This window comes from Branchiostoma lanceolatum, chromosome 2, assembly GCF_035083965.1.
Source record: "Branchiostoma lanceolatum isolate klBraLanc5 chromosome 2, klBraLanc5.hap2, whole genome shotgun sequence".
Lineage (NCBI taxonomy): Eukaryota > Metazoa > Chordata > Leptocardii > Amphioxiformes > Branchiostomatidae > Branchiostoma > Branchiostoma lanceolatum.
In genome coordinates this window covers 5,953,644-5,978,712 of record NC_089723.1, presented here as the reverse complement: position 1 = coordinate 5,978,712, position 25,069 = coordinate 5,953,644, and the positions used below count along the sequence as shown (strand labels likewise).

General features: G+C 43.2%; 2 protein-coding genes across 3 annotated transcripts; one reads left to right on the top strand and one right to left on the bottom strand.

The window, feature by feature from the left end:
- Window positions 1-6,714: 6,714 nt before the first annotated feature.
- LOC136427263 (monocarboxylate transporter 13-like) lies at window positions 6,715-15,839 on the top strand. Its single transcript, XM_066416071.1, has 6 exons — window positions 6,715-6,913; window positions 10,801-11,057; window positions 11,909-12,052; window positions 12,487-12,623; window positions 13,339-14,011; window positions 14,488-15,839. Exons 1-6 carry the CDS (start codon window positions 6,906-6,908, stop codon window positions 14,727-14,729), a joined length of 1,461 nt encoding a protein of 486 aa, XP_066272168.1. The 5' UTR covers window positions 6,715-6,905; the 3' UTR covers window positions 14,730-15,839.
- A 694-nt stretch (window positions 15,840-16,533) lies between these two features.
- Window positions 16,534-24,095, bottom strand: LOC136427266 (uncharacterized). 2 transcript variants are annotated; one of them, XM_066416073.1, is made up of 7 exons: window positions 23,895-24,094; window positions 22,661-22,896; window positions 22,284-22,630; window positions 21,222-21,275; window positions 20,686-20,815; window positions 18,754-18,888; window positions 16,534-18,214 (listed from the first exon to the last, which is right to left on the bottom strand). In XM_066416073.1, the coding sequence occupies exons 3-7, from the start codon at window positions 22,550-22,552 to the stop codon at window positions 17,471-17,473; spliced, it is 1,332 nt and encodes a 443-aa protein (XP_066272170.1). In that variant the 5' UTR covers window positions 22,553-22,630; window positions 22,661-22,896; window positions 23,895-24,094; the 3' UTR covers window positions 16,534-17,470. The 2 variants fall into 2 exon arrangements, with proteins under 2 accessions (XP_066272170.1, XP_066272171.1); XM_066416074.1 differs by having other exon boundaries at window positions 21,222-21,272; window positions 22,284-22,896; window positions 23,895-24,095.
- Window positions 24,096-25,069: the final 974 nt, after the last annotated feature.

Below are 25,069 nucleotides of genomic sequence, written 5' to 3'. Positions count from 1 at the left end.
TCTGGGAAAAAGGTTGTCGTGATCTTGTCAACTGAATAGTGGATGTGAAATGACAACCTTTTCAGGCCACCAAAATTTCGTAAAAAGGATACTGTGGAGTTTGAATCATGGCACTCCCACATGTATAATTCCTCAACAGCGATGGATCGGTTTTGTAGTGTTTCTTCGGCCCCGGTTGGATCAGCACAACACGTAACTAAAGTACTGAATTTCTGGCGATTGAAGAATGAATCCAGCGTCGTGCTTCTGCAGTAGTCGCGGTAAAGACAATATCTAAACGGGTTATCTGGACACAACGTACATGTACAGTTGTAAGTATATATCGTTGAATCTAAAGTGCCACCAAGGATATCACACGATATGTCGGGACTCATAGAAACTCCGCAAATGAAAATTGCACTTATCACACTTGTAAGGATCTTACGTTCCATGACTGAATTTGGCTTTAAATAGAACTAACACAAAGGACTCTAGGGTTAAGTATTTGTGCTACATATACTTCAGGTTTGCTATGTTAGTTTAGCGATTACGGGATCTTTTTATGAATATGATTTAGTATTGATTTTTTATTTGAGTTGAATGTGTGATAGTTGTGTGCCGATTTGTTAAAAATAGAGAGCACGCTAGCGACCCAAAAAAGCACCCTTCCCAAAAATTGGTATGGCGATCCTGTGACGTCACAATTCAAGATGGCGTCCACCACATATGCCAACGGATCCAACAAAGGTTTTGCTACGCAAACCTGTAAGTGCTAGTGGTAGGTATCTGTTCCGCTTTGCTGTGTTTCTCTATTCCTCACGTGTGTCGGTGGATTTTGTTCTTTGCTCCCGGTCCTCAGCACTCGCGTGGTTTCGTATCTTTGTTTGACGAACTCTGACGAAACGCCAACTGTTTCACGGTGAATAGTTCTCTCATCCTCTCCGCACGGTCAAAATGTTATTTTCTCTTGCCGGTGTATCTTTTGTACAATCTCACGATCACTTGACAGTTTATTTTGTATTTCACTGACGTATATGGACTAGAGGGTGGTGGGTTCTCAACCTTTTCCAATAAGCCAATGACCTAGGCGAGGTTTTGAAAGGGGGAAATAAAAAAATTAACAGACATAGGTATCTAGAATTAGGAGAGATACCTTTATTCTTAGGTCAATCTCGAAAACTATTAATAGGTGTATATCGCCATTCTCCTTATCTGATAGCAGAGCTACGTAAGAACTCTTTAAATTCACATATCAGAAGACTAAGTCTTTACGTCTGGAATTGATTGACAAGTTTAAAAGCCTTCTGTACGGTTTGTAGAGTTTCCGTCCTTTGTTAATTCCATTGCTTATTTCTAAAGTCAATAGGTATAATGTACCAACAACTTAAAACATGACCATACCATGTTCAAAAAAGAAGATACAACACAACTTCAGATCCGAAAATGGTCGCTAGGAGGCTCACAGCCCAACTGTTTCTCCGTTACATAAAGATATCCTAAACTCCCAACCAGACTTTGCAAAATATCCACCGATAGTAAACGTTACTTGAGTTAATTTCTGATCATATAAAAACCCAAACAGAGAAAAATCAACCTCTTCACCGGAGGCAACTGGAACTATGACATTGGGATATGATGGAAGAGTGATTATAAGAACTGAAATATAGTATTTTTTTTTTTTTTATTTTTTATTTTTTTTTTTTTCTTTATTGTTCTTTATTATATTTTCACTGATAAATATAACAATCACACAACAGAAAAAGAAGAACCTCCCTTAAATATTGACCTATCCAAGTCTAACAGCCACATAGTAAACTTAACAGCTCATATAATATGATTATTATTATGTCATTACTAACGTTATTCATATTGGTTATCAAGTCATTACATATCATTTTATCACATTACATATAATCTTTTCATATAAGCATTGTATCATTACTCGCATAATCATTTCAGTATTGTAATCAAATATCATTATCATGTCATTTCTATATTCTTTCATGATTATTTCTACATTTCAAAATCAAATTAAACACAAAGTTCCCCACTTACCCCGATGCTTCTCCAGCTTCCCTCTCCGAGATGCAATGAGACGTTCAGTTTTTTCAAAAGTAGATATTAGTCTTTTAAAGGCCTGGAAGTTTATTATTTTTAAGCGTCTACACCGGAAGATGAAAACTTTACCTAACAAAATAATCAGATTTTTCAGGGGGGGCGCATCGTTACATGTATCTCCAAATATGATAATAAAGGAATTTAGGTAGCACTCTATAGAAGTTTCTACTTTCAACCAATTTTTTACATCGTTCCAAAATGATACTACATGCGGACACTCCCAGAAAATATGAATATAGGATTCTACATCGTCATGACAGAAAGAACAAGAGCTAGAGTCTATTAATTTCCATATATGTAGAATTTTGTTACAAGGTAAAAATTTATTAATTAATCGGTATTGAAAATATCTAGTACTTGGATCAATAGTACATCTATATAAGTTTGTAAATACATCTCGCCATGGTATAGGTTTGTCAAAATAATAGAACCACGAAAGTCTAGTATTGTGTGCAAGGCTGACCTCGTTCATGGACGTAAGAAAGTAGATATACATGCTTTTATTGATTTTTATATTTCGTAACCATTTATAATTTTTTTGAAAGGGCAGGCACACAAGGTCTTTACGCTTCTCAGTACTAAGTAGTTTTTTCCATTTACCGGGAATAGCTGAAATAAGCTGTAGATATCTATGTTGGTCACAAGCATTTGGGAAATTTGTACTGAATTCATCATAAGACATAAAATTGCCGTCCGGGGACAGCAAGTCATTTATGAAATATATATTCCTATTCATAAAAGCTGTCAAACAAACAGTTTTACCATCAATAATAATATTAGAGTTTAAACAAATTACTTGTTGTCGTACATTTGCCGGCGTCGTGGGCTCTACGTGCTGAAATTGAAACCAGGACATAAAAACTTCAGAAAAAAATCCTTTTAAACAAAGGTTTATCACCGAGGACAGCTGGTAAAAAGGAAATAAACTATGATTAAGTTGAGGATGGAAGACTGTTACCCAGGAGGAAAACCATTCGGGATGAGAATAAAGTTTAGGTACCCATGAAGCTTTTATAGAAGTGTTGAACGCGCGTAAATTTTTTAAGTTTAGTCCTCCATTTTCCGATGTATTGTATAAAACCCTCCGTGCAACTCGTTCAGGACCGTTGTCCCAAATAAAAGAAAATATCTTCTTTTCATATACTTTGAAAAAGGAATCGTTAGGGGATGGTAAGACTTGAAATAGATTTGTAAATTGGGGAACCACCAAAGTGTTAATAATAACAATTTTACCATACAGGGACAGATATTTATTCTTCTGAAATATAGTATTTACATTACGATTCTAACACGATGAATTCTATTCGCTCTCACTGCTGTCTTATATATCAATGTTGAACCACTGCGTTCCTACTCTCCAAGCAGAGGTTGTGGGGGGAAATTGTGACCCTCTTATAATATGCTAGGTTTTCTGTCTAGGTTTTCTGTCAATGCTGACAAAAAACGGGGCGTATGCTAAGAAGGTCACAATTTCCCCCAACAACCTCTGCTTGGATACTATGCGTTCCTTACTTCACATGACTACCGAAAACTAGCTGTTGGTTTTGAACGGGCCCGGTTTCGGTCAAAAACTCAACAAAAGAACTACAATATGTACATTCAGTATACAAGGGCTGTCATTTTATCTTGAACGTTTTCTTAAGAATATAAAACCAGGCTAAGACGCTACACACCTACCTTGTCTGTGGAGTTTCATACACCAATGTGGGCAGGGTCACGCCTGTACTGTCTTATTTAAGAACATGGAAACCGGAACGGAAACTGTGACCGAAACTTTCTACACCCACGCTCAGTTTCGGTAGCCTCCTTTTCAGGTCTTCTAGGCTACGATGGTGTTTACTTTTGCGGGGGAGCGCTGATTCGCAATTTTCAAGTTATCTGGTCCAGCGACTTGAGTAAGGGAAATCTTATTGCCCAGCTAAAGTCATTGGACCCGATGTTAAAGTTGAAAATTGCGAATCAGCGCTCCCCCGAAAAGTAAACACCGAAGGCCTGAAAAGGAGGCTACAGTTCACGTCCATTGAATCACAAGTGGGTAGTAAACAGAAGGGCTTTATTTTGTCTTGACAATGCCCATTAAAGGCCGTTTAACAACTTACCGAATTCATGAAGTATGAACCGGAAAGGAGGGTATACGGAACTAAAAAACACCTACGCACTGTTCAAGAGGAACCGAAGAAGAAAGATTAGAAGAAACATTTCACTACTACTAGGTCACATACACCGAAACTGAAACCTCTTGAAACATACAGTCACTTGAAACTGCCCAACAAAGACCATGCACTCCGAGAACCATAAAATCTGGTCTATATAGACCGGCAGGTGGTCTCTATAGACAGGATTATTAGTGGCTAGGTGGTCCTTATGTAGAGGTTGTCACTTGAACAGGTTTGACTGTATTTAATCAGAAACGTTACTTTGTAGACTACAGAGGTCATATGAGTTGTATAAAAAGATTTTAGAGGGAAAGTAAATTCTAATTTCTAATTTCACATTCGCATCCAGGGATATGCTATATATACGGTACCCTGGGAGTCCAGACACCGTAATCGACGCGCCACCGAGCACCGCACGAGCTCCCAAGCTTTCCCGGCCCAACCTCCCGCTGCCCCCCGAAGACCGACCCCGCCCCAATCTCCGCTGTAAACCCAAGCTCTGCTAGCCGATATACGGTCACTAACCCTACATCTCACCATAGCCAACGGTCGTCATGTGATACAACTAAAATAAGTTGATATGCCACACTACGTTGAAAATCTGTGTGGAGCAACATAGGTTTTTTATGTCTATTCTAAAAAAGTTTATAAAAGCAGAAAGTTGAAGTTTATACTATTACTAGAGTTAAGTATTTGTGCTACATATACTTCAGGTGTGCTATGTCAGTTTAGCGATTGCGGGATCTTTTTATAAATATGAATTGGTATTGAATTTTTATTCTTATTTTTGAGTTGAATGTGTGATAGTTGTGTGCCGATTTGTTAAGATTAGAGAGAACGGTAGCGACCCCCCAAAACACCCCTCGCAATAAAATAAAATGGTATGGCGACCCCGTGACGTCACAATTCAAGATGGCGCCCACCTCACATGCCAACGGACCCAACAAAGGGTTTGCTACGCAAACCTGTAAAAAGCAGAAATTTGTTATATTAGTAAGAAAGACGCCGCAACACCCCCTTTAGCCAATAGTTGAGCTCTAGATCTAGTGATCATGAATATTAATTAGGTCGCGGTAATTAAGTAATGCTAGATCTAAGTTCCATCTCATTGTTCCCCGGCTGAGCCTTGAAAACCGTCATTACAAGATCCTCTGCTATTAACCCTGTGGATTAAACTAGAGAAAGCCATCTTGCTGTCTCAGTCTACATCTACTACTAATGCTACGGTCATATTTCCAAACCGGGGCCCGACCGGGCTGTTTGCGGGAAAATTAAAGTGTATGTCAAGAAATATACACAAATTACGGTCATGATTGATATTTTTTTTATGTCTGTGTGTTTTGTTGTCTTTTATATCATATTTTCGTTCGCCCAAACTGCCCGACCGGGCCCCGGATTGGAAATGTGACCGTAGCATTAGTAAAAGGACATTGCGTCATTCACTGATGATGCATAGTACGCAGAAAAAAATCGTACTGGCCTCGCAGATGTTTGCTTTCTTTGAGTGCACTACGCAACGTTCGCTTCAAACTGTTCCCCAGGTCATTAACCCCAGCCAGCGCGAGCTTGTGTAAACACAGGCTATGTACTGCGTCAACTAGCCATTTCTTTGTTCCATTAATTACATAGCGCCCTCTGTCAACAGTGCAATAATGTTGGGTGTACACTTTTTGACTCCCTTTGTATGCCGTTTATTTTTTTCTTCAGACTGCTGAACAGGTGTCTAGAACATAGCGAGTACTGTCAAAGAGCCACCCCTGTTAGAACACGAAACCAACTTATGAAAGACAGCGGATGCTGTCTGAAACGTCTGACTGTTTCAATTTTTTTCCAGTTGCTTGAGTAATTATTTTTGGCGCAACTTATTGAACCAAAACAAAAATTCCCGAGACACATTTCCCCTTTTTAAATACAGTTCTTGGTCTTACCATTAATAGTTCACCCTTGCCATGTGAGAATGTGGAAAGTAAGTAGTTCATGCACGTGTACACTCCAAGCAGGGGCTCGGCTACGACTGTTTTTCAACGTGATTTTAGGCGTTTTTGTCGGGCTTTCTATTTTGTCCCGTTTTCTTTATGTCGCCAATGGCTTGATGATCCTTGATGACAATGAATTGGCGACATAAATAAAACGGGGCGAAACAGAAAGCCCGACAAAAACGCCTAAAACCACCTCAAAAACCAGCTAGAGCCGAACCTCAGCTTGGAAAGTAGGTCATCACGTGGAAACACCGCTCTTGTGGCTATGATGCAATACCGGAATAGTCCATTGTCATCTAAATAAAGAACTAAAAATCGTAGTAGGATTACTTCCTTTAAATTATCAATCCCCTCAACCTTTCAGTACATTTATGGACCATAAAAGGACCTTATTTGTATAATAATCAATCTTGATTCTCATATGTCAGTCCTTTCGTATTGTACGCGACCCCTCCGTACAAGTGGTATAGTCCAGCGAAAACAGCTGACATGCTGTGTCATGGAAAGGTTATCAAACCGTTACCTACATGTCGTACCAGCTACGAGGACGTTGTACGGAGTTGACCGTACGTACTAGGGGAGGGTTTTGTGATATCTACCGGTACGTAGAGACAACAGCGAACCGACACAACTGTTCACTGATTTCAGGATCCCTCACACGACTGTGAATGCGATGAGAAGGTAAGCTTCGTGGGTGCTTTCTTTTGTTCATACATACTTGTCATGTCGTCTGCTGCAAGCCTGCAAGGTCTTTCCTTGCTTCCGGACGTATTACAGAGAGCTAACCTTGCAAAACAGTTATTCAAGTGAACGGGGGTTATGATATTGTTTCGTATGAGCATCATAACGATACGTGTACGTACGCTGTGAATATTGGTCGGACGGTTACAGTGTAGTCCTGTGACTGTGGGATTGTGCAATATTCAAAGTATAATAGGCATGTCTGCTTAGTGTAAAATCTCTTCTGGGCTAATACTGTTGACTTACATTGACAAGCAAACCAGGTAAATGGCCAAGAAAGATGATATTTTCATATGAGCACCATAACGATACGTATACGTACGTACGCTGTAAGTATGAGACGGTTTCAGTGGTAGTGCCGTATGCATATGCTATACTACAAAACGCTCTGCGGGGGTTGCGCAATCGCAAAGTATCAAATCACATCACAACGCTTGAAATGAAGAAGCTAGCGTTGTTTTGGTTTGATTTTCTGTCCATCGTTTCCGAATATATAGAATAGCACTCTATACTATCTGTAGAATGCCTTCAACTTCGAGAAGGTTGAATGTTAGAAACAGTAATACAGTGTTGGTTTGTGTAGTCTGAGCTGTGTTTTGGATCCGGAAGTTTATCAAACATGTAATAGATAGCTGATTGGAGTGGCCAAGATATCTGGATATAACAGCAGTCCCGCCCACCGAGGGGTTTCTAGTCTCCCCGAGGGCGAAGCCCGAGTGGAGACTAGAAACCCCAAGGTGGCGGGACTGCTGTTATATCCAGATATCGAGGCCAATACCATCAGCTATCTAATTTAGCCCATGGCATACTTCCCCGAAGCTTCCCTAGTTCAGCAGCTCTACTAAATGTTACTTTATTTTGTCCTGAAAGTCCAGAAATCTCTCTTTTTGCTGGACATGCTGAAAAACAAGTAACAGCTGCAAGGCTAGCACAGACCAGGTCTGTAAAACATATGGGGAGAGTCCCAAATCCCCGGGCAATTAGAAATCAGAGCAGGGATTGGTCAGAATAGGTCACATGGTTATATCACCCACAGTTTTTCTATATTACCCACAGTTTTTCTATATCACCCACAGATATCACTCACACTTTTCTGATATCCCACACTATGTGGATATAACCACAGAAAATGGGGGCTTCCCATTGGCTGAGGGGAAGTAGCCATGGGCTAAGTATTTATTACCTTCGCCTAAATGGTTAGGTTTTTGTCAGCGTTCGTGTGTCTGTCTGTCTGTCTGTGTGTGTGTGTGTCTCTGTGTGTGTGTGTGTGTGTGTGTGTGTGTGTGTGTGTGTGTGTGTGTGTAATTTTATAAAATTAAGAATACATGAATGGATTGTCTTGACACTTGGTATGGGGGTAACTAAGGTCTTCTTGAGACCTCGAAATGGTTAGATTTTTTTTATTTAGGTCATAAGTGTATGCAGTCTGCATTCATGGAAAATATATGCACTGTTAAGAAGGCTAGACTTGCATGCCTACATGGTGGTAGCTTTTTTATGCCACCACCCGTAAGTAAACTTTGATGTACGTCAATAATGTTATCTTAAAACACTACTGGTAGGCCAAGGGTTATTGACCTATAGTACAGCATTATTTTGTCCGTAAAGTCTAGACTTCAAGGCTCAATTTCTGTTGGACACTCTTGTCGTTGCCTCTCCTATATGGAACTTCGTCACTAGCAGTTTGAATAATTTTCATTTTGCGATGTCGAAATCAGGAGTGAGTTGCAACACGCACTGCACTAACCGTTGACGTGACGCAACTTGCTCGTATATTTCGTTTACTTCCTCATTTGTGAAGTTGCGCGTCCAACCTGTCTATCCTATTATAAACATGACGTGTTTTAGTATTTTTCACTCCCAGAACTAGTTGATGTGTGAATTATTTCCTCGTCTGTAATGATGATAAGGGTGGCCTGAATGCCAGACTGTTTCCAGGGCCTACACAAGTTAGCTCCTCGGCTCTAGGGCCAACATGCCCCCAAGGAAATTTTACAACAGTTCCCCTGAGTTATACCCTGAGACACATAGCCATAGAGAGGGTCCAAACTTTGATAGCGTGACATGTGGCTTTTCCAGTAGAATTCAGAATATCGTCTAGTGTGGTGGGTATGGCATTAAGCTGGTGTGTTACGCCTGATGGCGGTTGTACCGGCTAGATAGATACAGATACAGAAAGCCTGATGATAAGAGGCAATTGCGCATTCATAATGACAACCAAGCTAAGGGGTGTCCCGGTGGTGTAGTGGCCTGCGCCTTTGTCTCTCACCACATCTGGTTCCAATTACTTGGACCAGATGGCCCGGGTTCAAGCCCCAGGTAAGGCATCTCTGGACAAGAGGCGCATTGAGTCATACCAAAGACTTTATAAAAATGGTACATATTTGTGAAACAGTATGGAAGTTAAACACACTTCACTGCCAGTGGACTAGCCCCCTGCTACAGTGATTGCACAACAGTGTGGCCCAGGGCTATGAAACGGAGATGGGCACTGCCCTATACATCAATAATGGTGTGGGAGGATTTTAACTTAATGACCACCAAGCTAGGTAACAAATTACATGATAATGAATGAAAGACCTTAGATTAATGTAAGTTTCTGCTCTTACAAGCTAAATACAGGTCATGGTGATAAAGCAGTGGAACAATTACAGTTATGTTAAAAACGTGATATTCTACTACATCTAACGACTAAATTGATACTGTTATGTACAGGTTAAATTCCTTCTTGCTTCTTAATACAGCTAGTTGTAGATAATGAAATGCTACCACAAAAAGTTGTGTCCTTTGCATAAGGAACTGATTTCAGCAAGCATTTTAACAGTTAGAACATGTGGCTGAATTATGGTAGACCCCATGGGTGAACGCATGTTAACCTGTCCTTGATTTATGCATGGTATGAGACCGCCAGAGCTGCTCGACATCACCAGTACAGTGATGTTTAACTTTTAGTTAATCTTTACCATGCATGGTATGCTGCCCTACAATGTGCGAAAGGTCTTTATGTACAGCCAAACAAGTTGTCACGTACAAGTGTCCTTGGATCAGGTGATAGGACAATAGCCTTTGCGAAACAATGATGTCTACAATAGCTATAGAGAGTTATACAGCGTCATCTGGTAAACGTTTGTTTCCCCCATGAGCCGACCTCGAGTTGAACCCAACATACCAGACGGCCGCAGGCGGTTAGAACTGGTCTGGCAGAACGGCTGAGTCACTGTTGCATAGCTTTTCAAGTGCTTCCGACGTCACTACCAGGAAATATAAATGTGAAATTATATATACATGTACCCACTTGACTGCATGTATAGATGTAGTAGACCTTACGAACGTCGCTGTACTTTTGTTGTGTCAATAAACATTTCCACATAAATCATTGTTGCAGGCAGTCGATGGTACTGGAGGTGAAAGGTCACCTGAAGGACTGTGCGAGCAATGACACACGCAACACACTCACATACAGATACGCCAAAAACAATACCTTCATTTTTCCTAACGGTAACAATTCCTACCATATCATTGTTCGAGGCAATCGATGCTACTAGAGAAGGTGAAAGATCACCTGAAGGACTGTGTTAGGATAGACGCACAAATAGACAAATACAGGCAGACACACCAAAAACAGTACCTCAATTTTTCATGAAGGTAACAGGTCGTATCTATAACATTGTTCCAGGCAGTCGGTGCTACTAGAGAAGGTGTAAGGTCACCTGAAGGACTGCTAGGAATGACAGACGCACAAACTTTGCACACAAACACAGACAGATACTCCAAAAACAATACCTTCATTTTTCCTAAAGGTAACAATACCTATTATTTCATTGCAGGCAGTCAATGCTACTAGAGAAGGTGAAAGGTCACCTGAAGGACTGTGCGAAGAATGAAGGCCGTGAATACGACCGCCCCCCTGACGGCGGATGGGGCTGGGTGGTGGTGTTAGCCGCCCTGTGCAACCTGGGCTTCATGTACGGCACAGTCCGGTCGCTAGGCGTCTTCTTCGTCCCTATGATGGAGACGTTCGACACGAACGCCGGGACGACATCATGGGTGGTGTCAACGCTCATGGGCTGCTCATTTGCTTGTGGTGAGTGTTACTTTTTGCTTATTCTTGGGTCACATTTGCGGAAACGACAAATCAAAGTGTCTATCAATAGATATGCACAAGCTATGCTCTAAGATAATTTTGGTACGTCTTGTTCTTTAATATCATACTTTACGGTCCCAAAGACTGCCCGGTAGAGCCCCGGATTGGAAATGTGAACCAAGCATTGCCTGTACTGTCTGAAATCGTAAAGTGACATCAGTAAAGCCCCCGTCATGCTTCGGTCACATTTGCGCCGGTGCCCGCATGGGATGCAGTCCCGGCCGGACCCCCAAGACACAAATTTGTCCCGGTGGACTGCCGGACCCCGGAAGCGTACCTCTCGGTGTTCTCACGATTAGCTCACGGCGCCTATTTGTTGACGGGCCCCGCGTTGATTTTAAGTACGTGTCAAAAACTTCCAGGGCCCCGGCTCGGCCCCAAAATATCCCGGTAGCCGCAGGGTGCCCTACGGGGCCACGTAGGAGTAACGCCCAAAAGTGCACAAAAACAGCCCGTGAACTGCGACCTAAGCATTACACAGTCGACGAGCTTCGGTCGTATATATTATAAAGATCGCCCAATTTTAAAGCCGACAGTGTCACGCGTAATAGTCGCCTGAAAGTCTATCAAACAGGGCTCGGTGACCTGCGAACATCGGCCAATCCCTGCAAGTCGCGCGAGAAAGCCGGGCGTCTTACTGCCAAAAATGTCATTTTAGAGCTCGGAGACTCGTATGTATGACAGGGGCTTTATTTAACAACCAACTTTCGTATGATGGATGAGTATCAACAAACACTTTAACTTGACTGTCTTCTCAGTGATCTACAGTACTTATTTTTTCATGCCTACAGGTCCAGTGTCAGGGGCGCTGATCAGGAAATTCGGAAGCCGTCCGGTTGCTATGACGGGAGGAGTCTTTGTGTGCATCGGGTATTTCCTGAGCAGCTTCGCCACAGAGATCTACCATGTCTACGTCACACTTGGACTTGTAGCAGGTGGGGCAGACTGTTCACCATCAGTTGTGACTATCGTGACTGCTTTTCTTATTTCATAGGCGTCCCCATTTCCCAATTTCAAATATTGATTTTTGGCATCTCTTATGCTAGTACCATTTTTTTGTAATTGTTAGTTTTGATGATATCTGCCCACCGGTGAAAAGAATCATTAATAATCCGTACGTTTGTGTATAAGCTTGTTCACGGATTAAACTGCGCATGCGCTACGAGATGTATTGTGTGTGATATTTTAAAGTTGTAGAGCCCTGAGACATAAACAAAACAAGCGTATCTGAACAAGAACTGTTTACAAGTTGGGGGCCTTCACCTTTGACATATCACCCACAATGCATCTCGCTACGCATGCGCAGTGTAAACCGCGATCAGAATCATTGTCAGCACCTATTGCAATCTGTGACCTTTCACTCTCTCAGGAGTGGGCGTGTCTTTGACACACGTGGCCTCCACGTCCATAGTTAGTCGGTACTTCGACAGACGGCGCGGGCTCGCCAACAGTCTTGCCCTGATGGGGACCTGCATCGGCTCCTTCGCCCTCCCGCCTCTTTTCCAGGTAAGGGGAGCATGTACTTTTTTAGGGTGTACTACACCCCGACCAATCGATCGCATTGAAACTCAGATTCGTATCAGCCATTTCCCGACAAATTCCTTCTAAGTTGCGTTAACGACTAAATCCGACAAACTAAACTCGCCAGTGAGATGCTGGAAGGTGTCAGCTTTGCAGAGATGTTTTCAGATTTTAGCACTTTGGAAGTAATAGAAAGTGACCGCGATTTAACGTTTGAAGAAAAGTAGTAGAAACTATTTTTGTAAACGTTAAATCGCGGTCACTTTCTATTACTTCCAAAGTGCCAAAATTGCCAATCTGAAAACATCTCTGGAAAGCTGACACCTTCCAGCATCTCACTGGCGAGTTTATTTTGTCAGATGTAGTCGTTACCGCAACTTAGAAAGGAATTTGTCGGGAAATGGCTGATTCGAATCTGAGTTTCAATGTGATCGATTGGTCGGGGTGTACTAGGGTGATGCAGAATCAGTTAGGATAATGAATACAAGTGCAGAAGGGTGTATAGGAGTGATACAGAATCAGGTAGGATGAATTAGAGTAATGAAGAGTGTACAAGATGTGTATAAAAAGAGACGGTTGATAGCTGTGGTTGAGAAGTACGTTAGCATGTGTGGTGATATATGCATGACTGCTTCTACGCATTTGCTCATTTGCATAAATGGGAAAACTACGTGTACATGCTCCCTTTACCCTCTTCCAGCTTCTTATCGACGAGTACGGGATGCGGGGATCCCTCATCATCATCGCGGGGCTGGAACTGCAGGCGTGCGTCTTCTCTTCATTCTTCCGTCCGATTCAGTTGAAGGGAGACGCCAAGAAACTCACCCGTGCTGAAGAGGAAAATTCCAGCGAAGCCGTTCACACAGACAAAACTAACAGAACACTGTGTTGTTGTAATATCATCGATAAATCCCTATTCAGAGTGCCCGCGTACTTGGTACACATCGGTACCATGATGCTGTTCACCTTCTCATTCCCGACGTTGATCTTCTTCATCGTTCCGCGCGCAAGGTCTATTGGGATCGAAGAGTACAGCGCTGCGTTTCTTCTATCGGCCAACGCCATCACTGACGTCATAGGTCGTCTGTCCAGCGGCCTGATCATGAGTTTCCGTCCGTCTCCGTTGAAACGACTCTGGCTTGCCGTCATAGCTGCTTTGTGTTTAGGGGTAACTAGTTTGGTATTCACGCTGTCGAAGACCTACACGTTAATGCTGGTGATGTGCGTGTTGTTCGGGTTATTCTCTGGCCTGTTCGTGCCAACCATCGTCACAGTGATTCCGGATTTTGTCGAGATAGCCAAGTTCCCGCAGGCTCTGGGGACCATGCTGCTGTTCAACGGCGTCATGCAACTTATTGGGTCCCCTGTTGTAGGTAAGTCATACTGGTAGCAGCAGGGAAGGATATGCATCCATCCCAGCATTCCTTGCAATACACAGTCCACAATACATATTTAAAATGGCTAACTGATCAAGAAGCATACAGACTTGTCACGTTGCTTTTGACAGCGCAGCAACTGGTACAGTTTGATCAGTATTTTTTTTTAATTTTCTTGAATTGTCAGAAGACTGAAGTAGTCCATGAGACTGTCTGCTTTTGTTACTTCTGTACAACTGTTTTGTTTAGTTGTGTGATAAACTTTGTTGCCCTCAGCAAGGAGTTGTGGAATGTGTATCGCAAGGAATTCTGGGATTTATGCTTATTCTCCTCTGATGGAGAAGCATGCGCTGATAGTTTAAAGCATTCTATTGTTCGATCTTGGAAGCAAACTTGAAAGTGATATTTATGATGTTGTTTTCAGTAGGGAGTCGGTACGTTAATGTTGATTTTCTGCTCATATTTTTGTACAGGCTGGCTGTTTGACGTCACCGGAAGCTACAACGTGTCGTTCCTGTTGTGCGGCGGGATGGTCGTCACTTCCGCCCTCTTCCGCCTCACCGCGCACTGCATCATGGGAGACATGGGGTTCTGCAGATCAACGACTGACAGAACTCAGCCTGTAATATTTATCGAAGCTGAGCAGAAAAAACTCTTAAAAACGACTCATTTTCCCGACGAACCAGTCGTTATAGAACTGGAAACTACTGTATGACATCTAAATTGGTGCAATATTTTAAAGACAAACATATTAACCTTTTAGTATTTGTGTTCAGATTAGTTATCTGTAAGTTAACAAAGTTTTGTGTAGTTTTTACTTTCTTGATAACTATAATATTCAACACAAACAGTAATAGTATATTTCTATGAAAATAATGAATATGAAAATAGAAATTTCTGATAAATCCTTGCTCAATTCTGTCAATATTTACTATGTAGAGACCATTTCAAGTCACGGCAAGTGTTGTTGTAACACCACACAACATTCCTGTAGATTATTTTATAAAGCAATGGCCAAGATATTCGTATCTACACGCTCCAAATGTTGGTATTAGTACTGTTGCACTGTACGTCGCACAATGTTACTCATAGATGTATTTTAAACGTCTTATTTCAGGACTACCGTATTTAACAAATCACTTATAAGTTAGAAGGTGAAAACCCAATAAGAAAACTAGGGGAACCCCTAGTGGTTAAAGAGTCAACTAAAGAAAGTTGAACCTTAGGTTGCAGTCCCCTTATTAAGTGATGGGTACTTTCAACCTCAACATTTTAGCCATGACATGTTGTATTGATTAACTTATTAATTCGCTATATTAACTTATTAATGTAGAGATACATGATAGTGTACGATTATAAATAATTGATGTATTTTTTGCAGCCTTGTGATCTGTTGTTGCCATGTGAAATTATTTTCAAATCTATGATATTTTGAAAATAACGTGACAGTAGAAATCATCATTCAATACCTCTTATCATCGATCATAAGAGAGGAAGAAGAAGAATAACTTTCAGATCGGATCAGTGTTACTGAAATGTCAGATATTACCGTAGATTGTGTTACCATAGATGTGCCTTTGTAATAGATGCTCGCTCCAGGACATGTTTCCTGTTGACTGAGATCTTGTTGACTATTTTTGTAACAGTCTTTCCCATTTTGGGAACAGTTGAACAGTGTCTTCCTCATGACGTTTGGCTGAGCCAAAGCAGATGTCAGTATTTTGAAGATTATTTCAATAGTATTTTTCCTGTAGATTATTGCAATAGTATTTTCCTGTACTGTGTACAGTGAACGTGCTCAGGTGCAATAAATGTCACATGTCGTTATTGTGTCCTCCCTTGTCTGTTTTTCGTTCTTTAGCTGCAAATATAATTGTGTCAGGGACAGTCTCCATTCTTGCTTAGTACAAATATGGCTGTTTTGTGAGTCGGTGACAAAATTATCAAAAAGATGATCACGGAATGTTTTTTTTTTGGGGGGGGGTCACTTTCGTGTGTGACCCCTGCGCGGCCCCGTTGGACAACCTGCGGCTGTCAGGCTATATTTTGGCCCGGCCGGGACCCCGAATCATTTTAACCTGGACTTAAAATCAACGCGGGACCCGGTAATAAGTAGTCGCCGTGAGCTAATCGTGCAAGCACCGAGAGGTCCACCCACCCCGTACCTGGCAGTCCACCGGGACAAATTTGTGGCTTCGGGGCCCGGCCGGGATTACACTCCCGACGGGCAACGGTGCGATTGGAACCTTGGCCCGGGTGGCGGAAAAAGGTGCAACTGGAGACTTGCAGGATGGAAACGCTGGTTTGTCGAACATGAAGGCAGTAAAATGCTTTAACAGACTTATCGAGAAATTCACAATATTGAATAAAACAGGAAATCCACAAAACTCTTTCACGATTTCTTGTTAGAGAAAGTACTAGTGACTAGACAATATGCTCGTCATAAGCATGTATCCTGATGTTGCTGTCAAAAATTTCTATTTGTTGTGCGGTCTGCTGATAAAAGAAAATACAATGGCGACATTTTTCCAAAAGCTTTATTCTCATACGCGTGTGGATACAGTAGAGAGCTAGACAAACAGCATTGCTTGCTAATATGTCAATCAGCTCCACCTAAACTAAAACAGTACAGACTCTAATGCCTAGAAATGCTTTCTTCGCCTAGCATTCTGCCTACGACTCTCAAGCAAGGAAAATGACACCTAAGATCGAGTTTCAAAATGTGCCAAGAGTGAACATTTTCAGAAAGCATTATCCACTGAAGTTATGTTGAAATTGTATAACTGTTATACTTGAGTTCATGGCAAAGACATTTTAAGTTTATGACAAGGATGGCCTGGCGCAGGCATTTTCCACACATCTACAATAACAGCCTTTTGTAATTTATCAACTCATGAAATAAAAATGCGATGATAAGCAATTGCTACCATATATTTAGGCCTTGTACGACCATTGACGGTTGTGTTTCAGCTATATGTGCGTTAAGAAGCTCCGGTTACGTGTACAGTTAGAAGAGAGATATTGGAAGAAAATGTTGCAAAATTGTGTCGTGGCGCACTTACAGCAACGTCATTTCCTGTTGCGGAAACGTCACTTCCTGCATTGCTACATTAGATTCATATCTGCATATCTAGATTTCAACGTTATGAACAGGGATGTAGCCAGGACTTCAATGTCATCAACTCAGCCCTTGGTTGTTGGGATAAGTAACCAGGCAAGTTTGCCCTTTTATTTGTGGCTATTGACGAGCCTGGATGCCAGACCCCCGATCTCTATGATATCTATCTATCATATTTCGCAGGAGGGGCCTGTTGTAGAATTTCCTTGGGGGCACATTGGCCCTAGAGCCAAGGAGTTGGCCTCTGTAGGTCCTGGAAACAGTCTGGCATCCAGGCTATAACCGGAAGAACTCTGGCCACAGCCCTGGACATAAGGCGTTTGCTAACGTAACAGCCATCACAGCTCGTCGGACTCGTAGAGATACTGCGGGGCTGGGCTGACTTCTTGGGCGCCTAGGGTGTACTTGGCGTACGTTCGGCTCATCCCTTCTTCTTTGTGTGGTGGGTGCTCAAGGAGAGCCTTTTCCCTCAGCTCGGGGTTGACCATTTCTCTGGGTCGGCGGAGGCCAGTGCCTATGACGGGATCGTAGTGCTTGTCGGGGACGGTCTCCGGAGAGAGGTAGGACCCGCGGGCCAGCACGCTGGGCGCCCTGGTCACGAAGCGCCTCCCGGATCCCCCCGCCCGGGTGGCTGCGGCGGCGCTGGCGGCGGAGGCGTGCGGAGGACCCGTAGGCTGGTAGGTTGCCGGCGTGGTGTGGCGGCAGTACATGTGCGACGGGTCGTCCTTCCACGGAGAGTTGCAGTACTTGAACCGCTGGCGGTTGACTTGATTGACGATCTGCTCTGTGATCTCCACCGGCTTCCCACCGATCAGGTAGATGTCGGTGGGGCGGACGGACCACGGGGTCTGCCCGATCTGGGGCGTTTTCCTGACGCCGGGGGAAAACGCACCTGCCACGCTGTTGTGAGCGTAGGTGCCTACAGGGTACTGGACTCCCGAGGCAGTCCGCATCCAGTGGATGGGCGCGCCCCCCGCTCGGGGCGTCAAGTGGCTGAACTGCTCCACCCTGTCGTGGACGATCGGCTTCGGCGGGTTCTTCCTGTGCCCCTCGCCCTCTGGCGACTGGACTGCGACCGTCACCTGTAATGAAGAATCCGATGTTTTCGACGATCGCTGCAGGCAATGCCACACCCCCACAACTCAATCTACCTTGCCTATTTAGCGTATTGAACGGTATAAGCTGTAAGGACTCTGATCTGGTTGTTTCGGCAAGAATGATATCAAGTCAAGTCTAGCCGTGGCGACTCTTTGAGGGCACATTTTTTCTTGTAGCCTCTTGTGGGGGCTGTCTTGTGGAGGCTAATGTATAGGACTATAAGCAAACTACGCCCTCCAAGAGTCGCCATGGCTAGGTCAAGTCTTGTAATTCGTTACCAGGATCAGCTTCTGGCATCGACGCACACACACACACACACACACACACACACACACACACACACACACACACACACACACACACACACACACACACACAAACACACACACACACACACACACACACACAACACACACACACACACATCCACACACACACACACATATTCAAACGCACCCACACGTACAGACAAACACCATACACACAGACACACACACGGTAGTTAGTAGTGAGTGTGCAGTACCTGCACAGGTGGAGGGTGGCGCCCCATCATTTGTTTGACTTTGCTTTCGGCACAGTCCTTCAGGGCGTCGTACAGCTCTTCCTTGTCGACACCTTCCGGGGCATAAATGTCCACGTACGCTTCCAGGGGTTTACTCTGCGAAGAGACAATGAAACATATACTAGTCATGGAAAATGGAGGGAAACACATCATGCTCTCTAAGGGCGACACATCAGAAATAGGTTTGGTACCCTTGGTAAAGGTAGCTGTAAAGGGGCTTTTTTCAGGATATGTTGATATTTTGGAGCTGGATTTTACAGGTAAGGTTTTCTACCTTCTTATTAATTTGAAAAATCAGACTTTCATCCATGTTTGTGGTGTCTGTAGGCCTGCATAGTCTGCTGCTTTTGTATGATTATCAGGTGGAGAAGGGGGTCAAAGGTCAATTTTTGTAAACAAGGCCGGATTCGTAGGGGTTGCGCCGATTAGAAAGTTGAAATTATGCTCTAGATTGAAACTTAAGAGGCCTTACAGCCCTGCCAAAGTATGTTTTGCATGGACTAAAACTCAGGTAGGTGACTTTTGACAGCCTGTTTCTTACATGATTACCATGTATTGAGATAGGAAGTTTTATTACGCTCCTGTGGCCCAAGCAGAGGTTTGGCTCCGGCTTGTTTTGGACGTCTTTTTAGGCGCTCTTTTTATCTTGTCAGCTCTCATGCACTACTTAAAAGAAAACTGACAAAACGCCTAAAAGAGAACAAAACAAGCTTAAGTCGAAGCCCAACCTCTGCTTGGGGGTGTCAATGTGGTGTAGTGGTCTGCGCTTCTTTCTCTCACCACATCTGGTTCAAATGACTTGGACCAGAAGGACTGGGGTTCAAGCCCCAGGTAGGACACCTCTGGACAAGAGGCTCATTGAGTCATATTGCCTCATACCAAAGACTTTATAAAAATGGTACATACTTATGAAACAGTATGGAAGTTAAACACACTTCACTGCCAGTGGACTAGCCCCCTGCTACAGTGATTGCACCACAGTGTGGCCAAGGGCTATGAAACGGAGATGGGCACCGCCCTATACATCAATATTGGTGTGGGAGGATTTTAACTTTAACTTTAACCAACCTCTGCTTTGAGAGTATACGTCTTCTCTAGCCTGAAAGTATCATCAAAGTAAAGATACCGACTTAGACCACATCAGGCGTTTACCTGCCTAAGGTAACAAAACAACTTTCTATCTTTGAATGACGTTGTAGCTTGATTCACGTATTGACGTACAGTCAAACCTGTACAAGTGACCACCTCTACATAAGGACCTCCTGGCCAATGTGACCACTTTTTCAGATAATTTTTCCCATCGACATAAGCATTAAGAATCTTTTCTATAGTGACCACCTGTCCACAAAGACCAGATTTTGTCAGTCCCCTGGGTGGTCCTCTTGGGAAAGTTTGACTGAATTACGTGTTGGCGGTAGAACAGCTATGACCACTGTAGTATCTGTTAGAACGGCCGCATGAGTCCCGTATTGACATTTTTTTGGCTTTGTTGCGGCCGCAAATTTAACCTAAGCCAAAAAAAAACGCCCCTGCGGTTCCAGTCTTCCAGAGCAAGCTGCTAGGGGTCTCAAACCTACAACACTTCTTCCTCATATCGCAAGCTATCTGCCACAAAAAAAGTAAGACCATGGCACGTCCAGGTCAAAATATACAAAAAATGAAAGTTCTGCTGCAGTACCAAGGTCACATACCAGGGGACCAAAATCGACCTTGACTTAAGTAATGCTAACTACAATATCCGGAAACACAATCACACAGACAGACGACAGACAAACAGACACACAGACCCATAGACACACCCAAAACTATATCTCCATTTTTCATGGAGATCAAAAGTGTCAATACGGAACTCATGCAGACTTTACATACGCATAAGTGTGACAGTCCCCTTACCCTCTCGGAATAGACGGGAACGTTCAGCGCAGCCCTTCGCTTGGATGGGTCCGGGTTGGTGGCGAAGAACAGCTTGGGGACGGGAGACCTGCGGCCGTTCTCGTCCGCCGAAAAGGCCGGAGACGCAGGTCTGAAATGATAGTTATATCGTTCAAACTTTGTGATGAGCACAATCTATATCAAATGTATTGTTTGAAATGTTGTTCACACATTCGCATGCACGCACACACACACACACACGCGCGCGCGCGCGCACGCACACACACTCACACACACATACATACACACACACATACATACATACATATTCACGCGCGCGCACACACACACACACACACCGTTGCATTCATACACACACACACACACACATACATACATACATACATACATACATACTTACATACATGCAAACATACACGTACACACAGTCAGACGTACATACACACATTCATACACACAGACAGACAGATACACAAACACACGCACAAACTCACACACATATACATACATACACGCACAAACTTACACACACATACCTGTATTCTGTGTGGTGGCGTTGGGGTTGGAGACTAGGTCCAGGAGGATAACTGCTAAAAGACAGAAAAAGTAGACAAAAAAAAGGTACAATCAGTGAAAATATGGATACATCCATAAAATCATGGATAAGAGTACCAACTCTCATTCCAAAAACGAACAACATATGAATTGAGATGCTATTGGATCTAGATAAACTGAGGCACCATACACCTTTCACACACTACCACCGCTTGCTGCCTTATGACATCCGATCAACTCTTGGCCAATAGCATGGTAAATATTGCCGGCCATAATATCAGTGACAACACAGCTCAAAGTTAAAGTTTACTTCGACCATAGACATCTGTATCTGTATAGCCGGTATAACCGCCCTTCGGCGTAACACACCAGCCTAATGCAATCTAATGCAAGGTACAGGTGTAGGTGTAGGTGTTTTTGTATGATTATTTCGGTGTTATTCTTTGACAAATTAATTTTGTTTCCGTATGTATGCCTATGTTTAACCAGTATTTCATGTTATTACTTTTATTTATTATCTGTACCCCTATGCGCTCTCTTGGAAATCAGCTTTTCTTTGGCTGAAGAGACTACCCATGTGTTTTAAGATGAATAAATAAATAAATATCAACCATCTTCACAAAACTATACAGCTCTTAGTCGATGAAGTTTAGACATACAGGTAAGGAGATACGTAAGACAACAGTTACTCAAGCAATTGGATGTATTTCTGAAGATTGCGTTCCTTTTTTTTCTTGGCAGGAGTTTTTGCAGAAAAATGTTACTGTAATATTTTCAAATCTATCCAGTTGCTTGAGTAACACCCCTTTTCCACTAGGGCGGTGACCTCACTGCGACCAAAATATCAAGGATTGCCCAACGAATTTATGTTTTGTTGTCTTTCATATCACACTTTTAAGTATTGCATCATATTCCAATCATGAAATAAAGGATTACACATATCCAATTTTGGTCGCTGTAAGGTCGCTCAGTGTTTTGTGGAAGAGGGGCCTTAACCATCTTCTCAAAAGTATGTACTGTATCTCAAATGTTCTATGTCCTACCTGCCACCCGAGTAGTGTGCATACGGGTCTCCCTGGCCCACGAGAAGTTTGGGCGGCCGGGTCGCAGGAGTTGGGCTGGCGGTGCGCCTCAGCCGGTTGACCGCCCCGGCATGCCCACGCTCCGGCTTCCAATCCCTCCACGCGGTCCTCGGGACGCTCAGCTTGGGTTCATTCAACGCCTTTTCCGTCGCCTTGTCCATCAATGACCAGTACAAATTCTCCCGCTCGCTGCCTGTCAGCTTGCTGTAGTTCGGCTGGGACCGCATCATGGCGCTCGCCGACTCGACCCTTCCCGAGGACACCCGAAAAAGTCCGATCTCCCGAAGTCTCCCGAAGTCTCCCGAAGTCTCCCGAAGTCTCCCGAAGTCTCCCGAAGTGACTATACGGATTCCTTCCTGGCAAATCCTATCCTCGACAACCGATTGATCCTTCTCTAGGATTGCTCGACTACCTTCGTGTAGTATTCGGTCTTCCTCGGAGAGCAGTCGGCTCTCTTCGTACGAGGTTGGCCTATATGAATAATCGCCCCTTCCTTCCGTAGGCGCTTTTTACTGCCAAGATTTCCAGATATCCACAAAACGCCTTGTTAATGGAAGAGCACTTTACATGTTAGCTGTAAAATAAAACAACAAAAATGATTAAAGGTAAATGCTAAAGTTGTAAATGCATGATTCTTTGTGTAATAAAAGCCATTGTATTAAGACAGCAAAGCCACGGTAAATAACGCGTTTCATCTATCACCGCCCCCCCCCCTCCTCCTCCATTGCGCATACTGGAAACAAGTTTAAATCCTGTGATTCTCACATTATTGCATTGACTACCGTAGACAAGGTAGAGAAATCCTCACTATTTATGTAATTTAGAGTTTATCAAGATCATAACAATTATTACATATGCTGACAGTGACAATTTTTGCAACGTCCCCAACTAAGAAAAGAACGGATGTCGGTCTTTGAAGACATAAATTGGACCTAGTGTCACGGAAAGGAAAAGTCCCTGACACACACGTCTAATTTTAGGTTCCCAGTTATGTTCCGTTATCGGCCGTTAGAGATTCAAACGCGCGATAATTTCAAATGTCGGACACAAGTTCCCAAGAGGCAGCGCGCGCCTGACATGCCACAAATCTCCGCCAACCAAATAACTTTCATAAAATTCTATATTTGCCAATGGGACAGATTATTTTCGCTTGAAAATTAGTAAAACTTTATTTCTTAACACAAACTGTCGATCATTAGATGTTATTGAAGGCAGAATAATCACATATTCATCCTCCCTACTGCGCAGAAGTGATGAAATTCTTCTACTGTGCGACAACATCTAAAACGTAAGTCCAACGTTTCAAATGATATATGTAGTTAGCAAAATAAATTCGAAATGTTCGACTGTATAGATCTTGTAGCAACAACATTGTTTTTGTTAGTGTGTTGTTGTTATATAGAACATAAGTACAGGTTCAAAATGTCTGAACGGCGTATGGTAAATTTGTCCCCAAAACATTCACGTCTGATGAAAACGCCCATGTAGCGAAACGACTTCAGGAAACGTACAACCCCCCAAAATGCGTCATCTAGTATGCTAAGACTGTAAGAGTAAGAGGAAAGTTCTTACCATGCTTCTCGACGTCCTGCCTCCACCCAAGCTCTAGCCTACGCGGGTGGGTGAACGGGGCCCCATTCCTCCACCAAAGAACTTCTTTTCCACCCGTCTCCCTAACCCCCGGACCGCCGCGGAATCACGTGGCACCGCCGCCCCTCCAATAAGAAAGCCACCGCAGCTTCAAATTTCGCCTCTCTACAGTCTTTAGCTTTTCTTAGTGACGGGACCTGCGTGGATAAGATGTCAGGCCGACTTTATAAGGAGAGAAATCCGCGCGTCTCATAATAGAACAGTCTGGGGGTTGGCTTAAGGCACGTCTCTAGAGGAAAGTTCGCCCTAGAAGCTACGGTGCTCCCGCAAATTTCTGACATTTCCCGAAGGCCCGTGATGCCTGGATTTCTGCAAGTGTCGAGGACGGAAAGCGCCTATTTTCGGCTAAATAATGGCGGTTTGATCCAGTTTAAACCTTCTCCCTGCTGCCTAACTCTGTGACCGATAGAGAATGGGGGGTACCAAAATGCTACTTCAGTGCTAAAGGTTAACTGGTCGGTGTTAAACCCAGTGATTTGATTGAACAGGATTTTTTTCAAAGAGGGCGGTCATGCAAAATCGCCACAATACAGTCCCGGACAGCGAAGTTTGCGTTGCACAGCCTGAAGTTATCTTTGAACGAGAAAACGTTTTTCTCTGGCATCTACGTATCATATTAGGCCAAGGCTATGATTTGATATGCGCAATTGTAAAGAATCCAAGTCCACCCTGCCAAGTCACAAATGTGGGGCAGAATGGACTAGAATCAAACCCGGAATTTCCGCTGCAATATCATAGCAAGCTATTAGGGGGCCCAAAATCTAATCATTTCGAGGTATCAAGAAGACCTACCCACATACCGAGTATGAAGACAATCCACCCAGGCATTCTCGAGTTATAGTGTTTACAGATACATTTACACACACACGAACGCTGTTCAAATTAGAACTAGAACGTTTTAACACTTGTGGCTTATCTGCGACATGGTGATCTGCATGCCTTATTATATAAAGCTCCTGTCACACAGAAGGAAAACCGATCGGCTGACGAGTTTGGCAGCGCTAAATGGCATTTTCGACAGTAATGCTAGCCTCTACCACCAGGCTCCACAGGTCGCTGGAAAAATAGCAGAAATTTACCAAATAGACGGATAACAT